This window comes from Hibiscus syriacus, unplaced genomic scaffold (assembly GCF_006381635.1).
Source record: "Hibiscus syriacus cultivar Baekdansim isolate YM2019G1 unplaced genomic scaffold, ASM638163v2 tig00110482_pilon, whole genome shotgun sequence".
Taxonomy (NCBI): Eukaryota; Viridiplantae; Streptophyta; class Magnoliopsida; order Malvales; family Malvaceae; genus Hibiscus; species Hibiscus syriacus.
Window position 1 is genome coordinate 3,092,493 of NW_024062758.1, and position 13,857 is coordinate 3,106,349.

The 13,857-nt window shown below is 34.9% G+C and overlaps 2 protein-coding genes and 1 long non-coding RNA gene across 4 annotated transcripts; 1 reads left to right on the forward strand and 2 right to left on the reverse strand.

Annotated features, from left to right (window-relative positions):
- Positions 1 to 262: 262 nt before the first annotated feature.
- Positions 263 to 1,818, forward strand: LOC120128722. Its single transcript, XR_005516651.1, has 2 exons — positions 263 to 398; positions 1,164 to 1,818. It is a non-coding gene; the product is annotated as an uncharacterized LOC120128722 (long non-coding RNA).
- A 5,687-nt stretch (positions 1,819 to 7,505) lies between these two features.
- Positions 7,506 to 10,235, reverse strand: LOC120129059 (uncharacterized RNA-binding protein C1827.05c-like). Of its 2 annotated transcripts, none has more exons than XM_039146666.1 (9): positions 10,065 to 10,235; positions 9,844 to 9,958; positions 9,702 to 9,757; positions 9,254 to 9,301; positions 9,076 to 9,173; positions 8,381 to 8,450; positions 8,167 to 8,277; positions 7,801 to 7,862; positions 7,506 to 7,678 (listed from the first exon to the last, which is right to left on the reverse strand). In XM_039146666.1, exons 1-8 carry the CDS (start codon positions 10,161 to 10,163, stop codon positions 7,812 to 7,814), a joined length of 648 nt encoding a protein of 215 aa, XP_039002597.1. In that variant the 5' UTR covers positions 10,164 to 10,235; the 3' UTR covers positions 7,506 to 7,678; positions 7,801 to 7,811. The 2 variants fall into 2 exon arrangements, with proteins under 2 accessions (XP_039002597.1, XP_039002598.1); XM_039146667.1 differs by having other exon boundaries at positions 7,506 to 7,690.
- A 1,029-nt stretch (positions 10,236 to 11,264) lies between these two features.
- Positions 11,265 to 13,313, reverse strand: LOC120129058 (protein IQ-DOMAIN 14). Its single transcript, XM_039146665.1, has 5 exons — positions 13,131 to 13,313; positions 12,721 to 13,011; positions 12,344 to 12,577; positions 12,034 to 12,165; positions 11,265 to 11,933 (listed from the first exon to the last, which is right to left on the reverse strand). The coding sequence occupies exons 1-5, from the start codon at positions 13,203 to 13,205 to the stop codon at positions 11,436 to 11,438; spliced, it is 1,230 nt and encodes a 409-aa protein (XP_039002596.1). The 5' UTR covers positions 13,206 to 13,313; the 3' UTR covers positions 11,265 to 11,435.
- Between the last annotated feature and the right edge of the window lie 544 nt (positions 13,314 to 13,857).

Sequence of the window (13,857 nt, forward strand, 5' to 3'; positions counted from 1 at the left end):
TAGACTGAAAATCCGACATTGTTCAAATGCTAATGAAACACATATAATAAGGTGATTCATAATTTTTTAAAAATGCAAATAAATAATTAAAAAAATTAACTACCAAAATTCTTTTCTGTTGACTGTTAAGTTGAACATTGTAGGAGTTTTATTGCCAACCAGCCCTAAATCGTTTATCGGAAATATAGGTAAATATAATAAAAATTTAATACTTAATTCGAAATAATTAGAATAATTAATTTGGACTGCGGCAAGTGGTAAGAACACGATTAAAACGGAGCAAATATAAGAAAGAGAGAAGAAAAACCGAAAAAGCGTTCCATTTCATCAAGCAAACCTCTTATCATCTTCGCTTCTGCAAAGTTCCAGTTACCGCCCCTCCATTCGCCTATCAATTGGTACTTTCTTTTAGTCCTTGATTTCCTATGTTGTTTAATATTTTTGTTCCTCGATTCCCTATTTCCAACACTAGTTTTGTTTAGGGTTTCTTTGTTTCTGTTTGAAGAATCAATGTATCCGTGGTATAAGAAACTGGGTTTTTAGGCATCTATGGAATTCGATTTACAGATCTATATAGATTTCGATTTTAGTTTCTTCCATATATCCATAGATTCTCCTTGTTTCCTGTTTCATTTGAATGTTTTATTTTTGTCATAAGCTAGCTAATGCATGCAGGGCAAATCAAAATCGATTTTTTGATTATTGTTTTAATTTTTCTTCTAAGGAATGAGAGCAAAAGAATTGAAGCGAAAAGAGTAATAGATTCACAAAGAAATTACGGATAGAAGCAGGCTTGTCAATTCGAAAAAGTCAACAATTTGACCCGGTCAAATGAATCCTTATTGACTCGAACCCCAATTGATATGAATCTGAAACAATTCGAAGCCAAATTCCACATTAATCTTATCTAAATCGACTCATCCTTGAATCAAATCCTAGTTGTTCAATTGACAAGTCTAGATAGTTGCAAAGTTGGGTATTTTTTTGGTGTCATTTTCCTAATACCGTATTCTTCTTCCCCAAGTTCATGATATTTGTCTCCATTCGTTAGGATATACAAAAGATTTTAAACACGTTATGTTCATTCCTTGTGCACTTTATATAAAGTCCTTTAGTGTTGCTCCTATCTAATTTGTCTTTCGTTCCCATTGTTTCTGTTGAAGTTGAGTGTGTGACAAATAGAGATCTATTTTTCTGCTTCATCTAGAGCTAGCAGATCTTCATTATATGGATAAAAGGACACCCGAAAATGAGGGAACCGAAGAAGTGACTCGGGAATCACTCATCGCAATCTCTTACTCATTACCTGATAAGGTTGTTGCTTCCAAACTGTCATCAGGTAATTTGAATGGTGAAAAACAGTTTGAAAGAACAGGTTCCAATGGAGCCAAAAAATACAGGTCTGAATTGATCTCGATATCCTATTCCCAGTCACCTGACGATAAGGGCTTACCATCTCCATTGAAGGGACTAGAGAATTAGCATTGCTGTCTCTTCCCCTCCGTTACGCGTCTCTCTAGGGTTCGGGGAAGGGCTTTTCTTGACCTTGGGATTGGGTCTGGTATGAGCTAGAACTGTTTCGTTGTCTATGTTTGTTTTATTGATGGAACTGCCAGTTTCGCAGCTGATCATTTGCTATATAAAACCTTCCGTTACCTTTTCTGTCAATGCATGCTTTGCAATTTCTTGTGCTCACTTTATGTGAAATATGTCTTTGATACAAGCTTCTTTGATGCTCCACGAATTCTGTGCGGTATTGCTGATAAAATTTTGTGGTAGGGACACAGCTCAACAGTTGTGAAGAAAATTTCTCTATTTGATGAGTATCTTTGTTTGTCAAAAATATTAAAGTAAATATAGGCGAAATTCATTGCATGGTATAGAAACATTGCATGGGTTACCATAAGCTGCATGTCATTTTTAGCAATTTAACCTGATCATTCTTAGAATTGAAAAGGATTGTGGATTTATGACATTTGAATCCAAATTCAAAACTGTGAAATTTGGAAGCAAATTCCTAAATGGGTTATTCTCAGGAAATTATTTTATGATTTTTTTTTCATCATGCTGTTTATGGTCTCGATCAATGAAAATTATTCATCTTTGTCTTTTTACTTCATGGTATTAATCTGCCTTTACTTTAATATTAACTTTTTTTTTAGCTGAGGTGATTACAATGTAGTATTTGTTTTAAAGATTCTAAATCATTTGATGATGAAAGTTTAAACACCTCCATAGATATTGGTGTTCGAATCCTATGTTGCACTGATATGGATACGGGGACGGATATGGGGATGGGGACGGGAAACTGTAATTTTTAAAATTATAGTATACGGGGACGGCAAGAATACGGCATATAAAATAATTTTAAAATTATAAATATACATAAAAAATCATAAATAAAGTCAAATATCAAGATTTAAACAACAATATTAAGTTTAGAACAATAAAATCCATAAACAAATCAAAATATTAAAATGTCAAATTTCAAGATTCAAATTATAATATTAACTCTAGAATAATAAAATTCATAATAAAATTATAATATTTAAGTGTCAAATCTTAAGACTCAAACCATAATATTAAGTCTAGAAAAATATTAAACACGAATAAAACATTGTCAACATCTTCTGAGATTAATTGGCTCTCTAAATCCGGTTCATCAAGCTAGAGTTCGGCAAACTCTAAATATTCAACATCTCTCAATGATCAAAAAGCATCTCCATCAACATCCCACATCTTGATTTTCTCTTCCTCGTATTGACTAGAACTCCTTGATAAAAGACGAATATTGTAGTGGATATAAACTAAATCTTCGACGTGACTCGGATTTAACTTATTCTTACTAAGTTTTTCACTTTTTTCCAAAAAACCTGTAACCCTTTTCATGCAAATACATGAAAAAACAATTATGCTGTGTTACCTTCCAATATAACATTCCGATTCTTTAGAGACCAACTTCAAATACCAAATAAATGAATACTCACTCCTCCACAACCAAAACCTAAACACCAACAACTGTGGGGACCAATTTACAGTTTCGATATCTAGCCGCCTGTTCTATGTATTATCTATTCCTTTTCCTTCTCTCCAACGACTTCGACTGATGCACTTTCTTACCTTCTCTTTTTCCCTGGTCGAAAAGTCTAATCATCCCTGTCATTTTCCCAGCCATCTCTGTTCGATGATCTTGTAGTTAGGCCATTTGCTGAGATATTCGGTACATTGCGTCGTCCCATTGGTGATTTGACTGCCTTGTCCTCGTCCCAATCACTATCCCAACCCTGGTCCCAACCTCTTGTCCTCGTCCCAATCACTATCCCAACCCTGGTCCCAACCTTCAGCTGTTTCTACTTCAGTAGCTGCCATGGATTCTGGTAATCCCATTTCTAGCTCTTGGTAAGGTATACCGTCATGCCGTCTCTTCTAGCTAAACATACAACAAACCCAACACCCTCCGAAAACTAAAACTGTTGCAATCAAGAAGTATGCTCCATTTATTGGAGTCAGCAACTTGTCATAAGAAGGAAGGTTTAAGAAATGGTTCCCTTTGGATGCAAGGGGTTCATGCGTAGCACACAGTCTCCATTTCCAGCACTTACCAATAGCTCACCAGCACTTTCAAGGGGGTTCTCATTAGTAGCACAGTCTCCTAAGATCCAGGGGACGCATGTGAAAGTCACATGCGGTCCCCGAAACGTCCCCAAGTCTCGGTGAAACGTCTCTGACGTCGTTCAGCTGTACCCTACTACTATGGTACGTCCTCGGTACGTACCCCAATCGTCCCCGTGCCGGGGACGTATCGGGTACTTGAAATGGCACAACTATGACGTACCCGTGCTTCCTAGTTCGAATCTAAGATCCCAGGACCAATAACTATTCATTTAACCATTTGATTAAATTCTAACTAACGACACACTTATATGTATCCATGAGTAAAGTGCAGATTTATCCTTGGAAAAATAACATGTAGAAGAAAATATATAATGGATGATTTTTATTGGTCTAGACTTTGGACAAATAATAAGAAAAGCTTATATAATAATTTGAAAACTTAAATATTTTCGTATTTAAACTCATTTATGGTATAAATTATAATTATTAAACTTTAATTACAGTAATAAATTAGTTTATATATTATCAAAAAATAAAATTGATTAATTGTGTTTTTAATAACATACCATCAAGTTGAATTCTACTATAATATTACTATAATTAATATATATATTTTCTTTAAAAAATTTAAATTCATAAAATGTATATAATTTTTTTTACAAAATTAAAAAGATAAATAGGTTTAATGAAAGGGTAAAATTTTATTTTAACACCTGAACTTCATATAAAATTCTAATTATGGATTTTTTTGTAAATATAAAATAGTTTAAGGATAAATTTGTAATTTAACCTTCGTAGAATTTTTTTTATTCAACGATAGATAAGATATTTTTGAAAAAAATTTAAGGGTATTTTAATCCAAAACGCCAGTAATCCAACAATACCTAAGAGAATGGGGTATTCACATTCAAGGTAATATACCTTAAAATATCACTGTTATGAATAAAAGATTATCAGGGGTTAGAAATATTTACCAACCAAAAAGGGGAATAATATGATTTAAATCAAACACGCCCTTAAGTCTTTTGAGTCACCACCCGACCTCCTAATTCATATCATGTGTATGGTACCTTCTTGGCCCTCCTTATCATCATGTAAAAAAACAATAATCCATCAACTGAAGTCTTCTTATTATTCAAATATATATATATATATATATATATATATATATATATATATATATATATATATATACAAAATAATAAATTATTAAAAATAATTTAAAAAATATGCATGTCATAAAATATATGCATATAACATATATTTAGACAGATTAAATATATTTGTATAATCAAATTAACAAAATTAACATAATTTTAAGTTTATATACATTTCAACTTTCACCACAAATGTCAAACATTTTTATATCATTCTAAGTATGATTTAATTATCGTTCAATCATATTAGTAACCCTTATATAAAATATCTTTACTAGATCAATTAAAATTAGAGGTGGACAACTGACAACAAGTCGAGTTGGGTTGATTTTTGATCAACTCGATTTGATCCGAAAATATATACCTTACATCTGAATTATATCTAATCCGATTCAAAAATATATACTCTCCACTCAATCTCGATCCGAATTTTTAGAACATAAATTTGATTCGATCCGACATTAAATAAAGACTTAATTAAAAATAATAGAGATGAAGTATTCTAGGACTTACCCATAAATTTATTTGAAGAAATTATATTATTACCCTCAAGTCATGTCGAGTCAGAGTTTTTTACCACCACTTAGATCCGAACCCGATCCGATCTTACTCCATAAAATTTGATCCGACTCGAATTTGATTTTTCTAAAAAGATATCTAACCCTATTGATTTGGTTCGAGTTAAATTACCATCAATAATTAAAATGGAAATATTTTGCATCTAAATAATCAATATTTTATTTATCTTTTAGAAGTGATTTTTCTAAAAAGAAATCTAACCCTATTAATTTGGTTCGAGTTAAATTACCATCAATAATTAAAATGGAAATATTTTGCATCTAAATAATCAATATTTTATTTATCTTTTAGAAGTGATCTAATGAACTTTTCATTAATGGTTAAAAGAAGTGTTTTAAAAAAAATCACTTTATTTATGATATAAAGAGACATCACATTACTAAGGATCTCGTCAATCACCAGAAACTGCCGTACACTAACCACAACCCTCCTACAGTAGAGCCACTAAGCTAGAAAACTGGAACAAAGCAGGCCAGGTATTGGAAACAAGAGAAACAACAATATAGCCATAACGAAACCCACATTAAGTCCTAATCAGGGGATATCCTGCTGCTAATTTAGCCAGTTGGTCTGTCGCTGAGTTGCGGCTCCTTGGACTGTGCTTCACAACAAAATTCTCTCTCAAAAACTGCTTCTACTACCGATCGGATCGGAGGGTCTGCACCCATTAGGGGGGAGTTAATGAAGGATTCCTCAGACACTTTACCACTACTTCACAGTCACATTCCAGGATAACCTTAACAGACTTATACCAAACTGAACCTATGAAAAACTTAATCACATAATCCATTGCCAGGATTTCAGCCTGCACCGACGACCCACTCCCAATAGGGATCGAGAAGGTTGCTAGAACAGAACTATTAAAGTCTCTAAGAATCTCCCCAATGCCTCCTCCACTTCTATTAGCCCGCATTGAGCCATCTACATTGAATTTCAGAGTTCCTCTCGAAGGTAGAATCCAAGCCAACGGAGGAGCCGAACCTTTCTTTAGGAGAAGAGGATCCTTCGCAATCGTAAGATCGACAGCCACATTCTCCACTCTCATTGGGGCCGATGGGAATTTAACTTTCACCCAACAAGTTGTACAAAACTGAAGAAACCCAAATGACGACCGTCAAACTCCTTACCATTAAAGACCACTTCATTCCTCAGTAACCAAGTCGACCATATAATCACCAATGACAATAATCCCTATACGGTTTTGTAGGACAATCTTGGGGGAAGGGACTCGCACCAAGCCTGCATAAAGCATATAGGATCATTTGGGAAGGCAATAGAGACTCCCCACAAGGGTAAGAAAAATCGATTCCGGGAGATCCATGCAGAGCGGGCAGTGGTTATCCGACACCAAGACTCCTCTCTTTTCAAGTTCCACTCTAACCGAAACTCTTAGCCGGAGCACTCTTCCCAATTAAAACCAGGCTGCCCACTTGTACCACCTAGGTTTGACGTTGACTTAACCGGGTAAATACCATTGCTAGAACACAACCATTTCACCCAATCCGACCGTGAGGACGAACTCACAAAATTGTCAAGGAGTCCAAGCATATCGTCCCAATGTTGCCTTTCCCAATCGAACAAATGCCTTCTTAGCTGAATATTCCAATTTCATCCCGCATCATTTTGCACCCCAAAATCAGAAATCGGACCCTCTTTATTCATAGCCAAAGCAAAGATTCCCGGAAACATTTGATGACAGCCCCGTCTCCAACTTGAAGACTCTTCTCCTCTCCCATTAAAACGAAAGTAGAAAGGATTCCACGCCACATCCAAGAGGCGCAAATAGCCTTCTGGTCAAGGTTAAAAGAAGTGTTGTTTTTTTTTATAAGAACTAGAATGTGTATAATCAATGACTAAAAGAATTTATGAATATATATGTTCATTTTTAATATAAAAATTAATTAAAGAATAAATAAAAAGTTAAACGCAATTCAACTTACCATAGTTTCAAACATCAGAAGAGATGTTCAACTTAGTGAATTTTTTTCTCAGCCCTACCCATAAGTTTACGAAGTGTGCTAAACTAAACTATAGATCATTTGTACATCGTAATAACTGATATCTTTTCTTTTGGATGGCGAGCATTGACATCTATCCAAAGCAGCAGTAAAAGCCTTTGGGTCCCTTCCCTTCAATCATATATAAACATGCAGATAGAAAACAAAATATTTTGATTCCAACAAGGTCTTACAGGATCCAACATTATAAATGTAAAATTTCCTACTTGGTTATAATGCTTGTAAACACCACAACTACAGCATTAAACTGCAAATTTGAGCTCCTCAGGACAAAGTGTCGTGCAAGCCATTGACTTCATGGTTCAGCATCTGTAATTAATGCTGTCGGCATTAAATTTTAACAATTACAAACTTTCCTAAAACCAAGTCCAAATTGTTTCAAATCGCTAAAATTAATATACCATGGATTCAACAGAATAGAGCATATCTACCTTATCAGTGCCTACTCTTCATCAAACTTTATCTTCTTCGGTGCAGGCTGAACGATGCCCACCTGCAAAAATATCAATTAGCACATGTGAGCGACACAATATTGGAATTCATAATAAGTACATCATACTTCCAAAAGGGGACGAAAAGAAGCATACAAAAATCTAAAACAGGATGAATGCCAAGTTCCTTGTCCTTGTTCATCTTCCACGTCAAATCCATGAAGGATCAGACTAAACTAAATTGGCTCTAAGCAAGTGCTGTAATACTAAATGTTCAATCTCCTTCAAACTATCTTTTCCTAAAGATTGTCCAATTTCAGCGATACAGACTAAAGCAAGCAAAAGATTGAAGACACAGATTCTTACAATTTCAGGGCACTCATAATCAATGCCAGCAGTCTCTATCCTCTTTCTACGCCTCGCATCACGTTTTAGGATCTTCTCCACCAACTTTTTATGCTCTTCTAATGTTCTTACCTGTATAGCCAAACAGAAGATTTTTTTTCAAAAAAGAATCAAACAAATCAGCTAGCCATTTAAACAAAAATATGCCAGACAAGTTCCCTAATAGTATGATTACCTTATTATGCTTCTTTCGTTCGATTTGCACATAGTCCACTGGTTTGTATTTATAATTGAAACCTCTCCATCTATATAACAAAGAACACAGAAACACCAGTTTATCAAAGAACACACAGAAAATGGTTGCGGTAATAATCACATATCACCTGGTCCTCACAAACAAGCTACCTTCCAATTCTATAATTTGCTTTGTTGGGTCAATGTATATAAAAATAAGTTACAAAAATACATGCATACATTAGAAACTTTTCTCCCAGTTAAGTTAATACATGCATAAAATGGGTAATCCACCTACTCAATCTTCGGTTTACTCAGAATTTGCATGTAGACTTATCCAACACAAGCCACATACACATTTTATCCGTTGTGAAAATAAGTTACACCCGCTTTTTTCAACATCTGTTATCACACTTTTTTTAGGATACTTGTGGGACTTGGATTCCTTGTCCAATTAAAATATCTTTCCTATCACTCCAATCTCAAGCAAAGACAAAAATGGGCCAAAGGTCAACATTTCCTAGGTCCAAAAAACTTGCTGGTACCAGGACACACAAGGTCTTATTGGGTTATAAATTTGGGGATAATATGCAGTAAATAAAGCATAACGTCTGCATGATTAGAAACAAGCACTAGAAATTTCCTGAAAAACATGCACGGATAAGAAACTTAAGTTATTGAAAACTCATTGCTTACAATTTTGGATTAACATGATCAGGAGGAACAATATGGACTTGCAAAAGATGCTCAAACAACAGATAATTATGCATACAATCAGCTACAACTTCAGCCACCTACAGCCAACAAGAAATAATTGTCAAAAACCAAAATCACGAAAAGCAAAAGACAGCAAATAACAGAAACTGTCTACGACCTGTGGATTATCAAATTCGATGAAACCATAGTGCTTTGATTTTCCTGTCTGTTAAGCATCAATGAAAAGATTGCAAAAGAGAGAAAGCAAAACACTTAGTAATTATATTGTCGAAATGTAAGTAAACAATAAAAAGCTTGAAACTGACAACATTATATCCAGAGGATACCACATTCAATTAAACTGCAGAGAAATTCACAAACTTCAATCAAGAAATTTCAGAACCAAAGAAGCAACAACTCTAATATTCAATCATTATTAAAAATCAAATAAGCGTAGTCATTTAACGCCCAACAACGTATAAGGTCCTCATTCTAAAGCATTTTTCCAAAATATACTTACAAATAAAAGAAAACACCCCATGTGAACCATGAATGCAAATATGCTAACAAAAACAGAAATATTAACGAATGCACATAACAGTGAAATTGACGCAATTGCTTAAAACCTTTTTATTTCTTGCGATCCTCAATCTCTTAATGGCACCAAACTGCTTAAAATAAGCTGCAAGGAAATAAATAGTTCTCAATAATTTGAAGAAAAAAAAAGCTTATTCAAATATTCCATCCTTTTATGCAATATTCATTTACCTTCCATTTCTTTCTCATAAAAACCGTGTGGTATTCGACCAATATATAAGACGGTAGCTTTGTTTTGTAGGGGTTTGGTTTCTGGAAGCTCAAGCGATGGATCGCCTTCCAATGGCTTTATTCACATGTATATGGAGCATTCAAAAACCAGTTTAGGGTTACAAAAAAGGAAGGAAAATCAAATCGAAGATAAAAAAATTAATTCTAACAAAAAAACATACCAGGAAATCCGCAGATGCAGTTTTGGAATCAGAATTCGGAAATTGAAAAGAAGCCTTCTTTACAGCTTTCTTCGACGCTTTCCTCGCCTTCGCCCCCATCTACTCAAAACCCTTTTCTTTTAACCGAGGCTGCTGTTTTTGGAAGAAAAAAGCTTAGAACTAAAACCCTGCCACAGGATCTAGCAGCCGGGAAAGATATATATGTATATATACCAGGCTAAGTTTCATGAGCCCTATACTACATTTTATTAAGGTTTAAGCCCATTAATATTATCGGTCCATAATTTATTCTCAATTCTGGTTTTTTTTTTCAATAGAACAAACGGTTTTATCAATTAGCCTCGAGTTTATTTTGAGATCTACTGTATTTGTTACAGTATTTAATAAACTCGTCATGTTGAGATGATAAATTCTAATAAAATATATTTTTTATTAAATTTTATCACTTCGACATGATGAGTTCCAAGTCACTGTAATAAATACCGTAAATCCCTAAATAAATTATTTTGTGCAGTATTGAACTAAATCATTAACCTGTATACCGTGTTGTGCTAAAATTGCCTTCAATTCTGCCATGTATTCTACAATTATTTTGGGTTGTATTTAGGGATAAATATTTCATTAGAATTCAATGAATTTCAACTTAATCCGATTAAATGGGTTTTTTTATTTGAAAATTTAGGTTTAGTTCAGGTTTTCACAAGGGTGAAGTTAGGTCGAATTTTAGTTTAGGATAAAAAAGGACTCTAATTTAATCTAACATAATATTATAATTATTATTTATATAATTGATGATATTTATAAAAATAATCATATTGACCTAAAAATCGAATTAGATTTCAGATTGAGTAAGACTCTTCTAAACCAAAATCAACTTAATAAAAATGAATTATACATATGCTAAGTTGAGTATGAGTTTTGACCTAAAAATCAAATTAAATTTCAGATTGAATGAGGCTTTTCTGAACCAAAATCAAGTCAGGTGCGAGTTTAAAGGTTAAATATTCGGACCAGTTTTGGATATACTGAAAATCCAACTTATATTTGATTTGAATATACATTAATATAAAGTTCAGTAGTAAATACTTCTTAAAATTACACCAGTAATTTGGTTTCAAGGGTAATGTAATTAGCCCAGAATCAATCAGTACAATTAGCAAAAAATACTAATTCATATGGAAAGCACAAGAAAACCAATAATTTTTCTTTGAAATACAAGCCAAATCTTGCATTGCTCATTATTTGGCACAAAAACCTTTCCAAACCCTTTTTACACAATAAAAAGAAAACAAACAAACAAGCAGTTATCTATATTTCTCATCATGTACAGCACATGAAAGATCTTCCTTGTAATATGATGCTCTGGGGAACTCAGGGAAGTCGTTTCATGGACAGACTGTTCTTCTCATTGATGCCTAGTGTCTCACCATTGTATGTGGACCAAAAGGAAAGTCCACCCTTGTGTGGCATGTTATACTCGAAGCAGGTTTCGGAAAATCCGAGCCGCTGCCTTGGTGTGCTCATTGACCTTGCCTTCGCTTTTGCAGATTCTGTTGCAGCCATATATGTTGGAAAAACTGGGGAACTTGGAACCGAAGTCTCGTCTCTGGCACGACAGAACGATCTTCTTGGAAACGAAAACGGCGAGTTCAGTCCGTCTAGCATGTCTTGCTTTTGCAAATTTCTAAATCGAATATGAGGTAGGCCATGTACTTCCCATGTACCCGAGTTCAAAGCTTTGTTGGATGTTAAAATCATCACTCTTTCATTTCTATTTCCCTCGGCATTTGCTTCTGCTTCCACAAAGCTGTTCCTTCCGGTTTCTTTGATACGCATGGATTCATCGAGCATTCGAGTACTCGCTCTCTCCTGAAGGAAATGAGACGATAACAATGGCAATGAAGCATATGATGTGTACTCAATAGCAGAATAAAGTTTACTAGAAGACACGATAGAGACGAAAAATTACCCGATGAGAATATGAGTATTTCTTCATACGCTCTCTTTTGGCCATTGCTTCCTTCCTTCTTAAGGATATGGCTTCAGCTTCTTCTTTAGAAACCGCACGGTCATTCCAACCCCTTTGACTATAGTAATCATGCTGGCCACGACAAAATGTCTAGTGATTGAACTAAAGTGGCAATTTAGAACCAGAGATCATACAAGGCAATAATGCAGCACATTATATATGAATTTTTACAGCAAACGTCCTCATCCATGTAATGAAGATCAGGAAAAGTATGGTAAATAAATAGTTTGGTTTGAATTATCAAACATACTTTAATGATATCCGTGTCCTGCAACTCATCTTTGTTTACGAGACTCTGATTTTTCCTCGTGTCTGGACAAACAAGTTTTGGTGTAGAAATGCTCTTCTCCTTGATCTCTTGGTACATTTTTGTATCAGATTGCAAGCACTTCATAGTTTTCATTGCTTGATGTCGCACGACTTCGCCGCGGATGATGGCTTGGAGTTTCACCAGTCCCCTTAGTGCCCGTAGGGCTTTCCTTGCCTGCTCAACAGCAGCTTCAAAATCATATCAGTCCAATTCGAAGAACATCTAATGAAGTCAACAATTCCCTGAATCACATTCGACACGATCCAAAAAAATGATTGTAGATAACAGAAGAGCAAGGAATTCGAAGGTAAGCTCACCAGATGTGCCCGGAAAGCGGCTTGTATCTTAATAGCAGCCCGATTCCTGTCCTTTGCTGTGAAATGATGGAAAGATTTAGATGCTCCCACAAGACGGACAACCTCTGCCGCGGCTTGTGCGGCGGCAACCGCGGCCTCGGCTGCAGCGGCAGTGGCGATGGCGACGTTCAAAGCATGCTTTCGTTGCTCTTCCGTTGCTTGACACAACGATTTCTGCGGAGGTGCCGCCAGTGCAGGGTGGTATTGCTTGAGCTTCAGTCTTCCAAAAATCCATCTACACCTCTTTGATTTCTGGAAAATACAACCCAACTATTTGCAAACAACAAAGAGACTAAAGAGAACCAAAAAGATGAATCAAAGCTATCAATTATTCAAAAAAGGAACAAAAATTAAGTAATCTGTGACTAAACCTTTTCAATTTTTGGCTTTGCATCAGAAGAGAAAATCTTCTTTACCCAACTAAACCAGCTCCTTTTCTTTCCCATTGAAAGAAGTCATGGAAGCTCTCTAATTAACTCCATTCCACGCCATCTTTTATACTTGAACTCAAACCTTATTTTCATGAAAATAAGAATCAAACCCAGAATTGAGTATACACTCACGGATATATGTTAATATATATACACACTCTATAAACTGCAGCAGAATGTTTAAAGAACCCCACTTTTTCATAAGCTCAATCATGAAAAAAAAAAAAAGCATTATGAAGATTAAAGAAGAAGCAAAAGCAGAGCTGAATTAAATTCTTTGTTTCATGATATTGACATGAGTGAATAAAAAAAACACAGGGACAACTATGAGCGTGTATATTGTTGATAATCGAAGGTGGTCTTGGTCTTTGCCTTTGACTCTTTAACTTTAGAGTAGTATTATTATATAAATTGGCTTTGATGAAGTCATGAAGCTAAATCATTGCGGGTGATGTGGCGAATGCAGGCAGCTTGATGAAGAGTGAGTCATGGTGTTTAAAGGGGCCGTGTGTGTTTTCACTTTCTAATCCCAACTGTCGTTATCACGAAACTGCCCCATCACCTCTTCAAATGTCTGTTTTCAATGGAACATGTCTTTAGACTCACATGCTCTCACTTTCTTCATGGAAACTAAGCACATTGGCCCATCACCACCTTTCCCTTTACA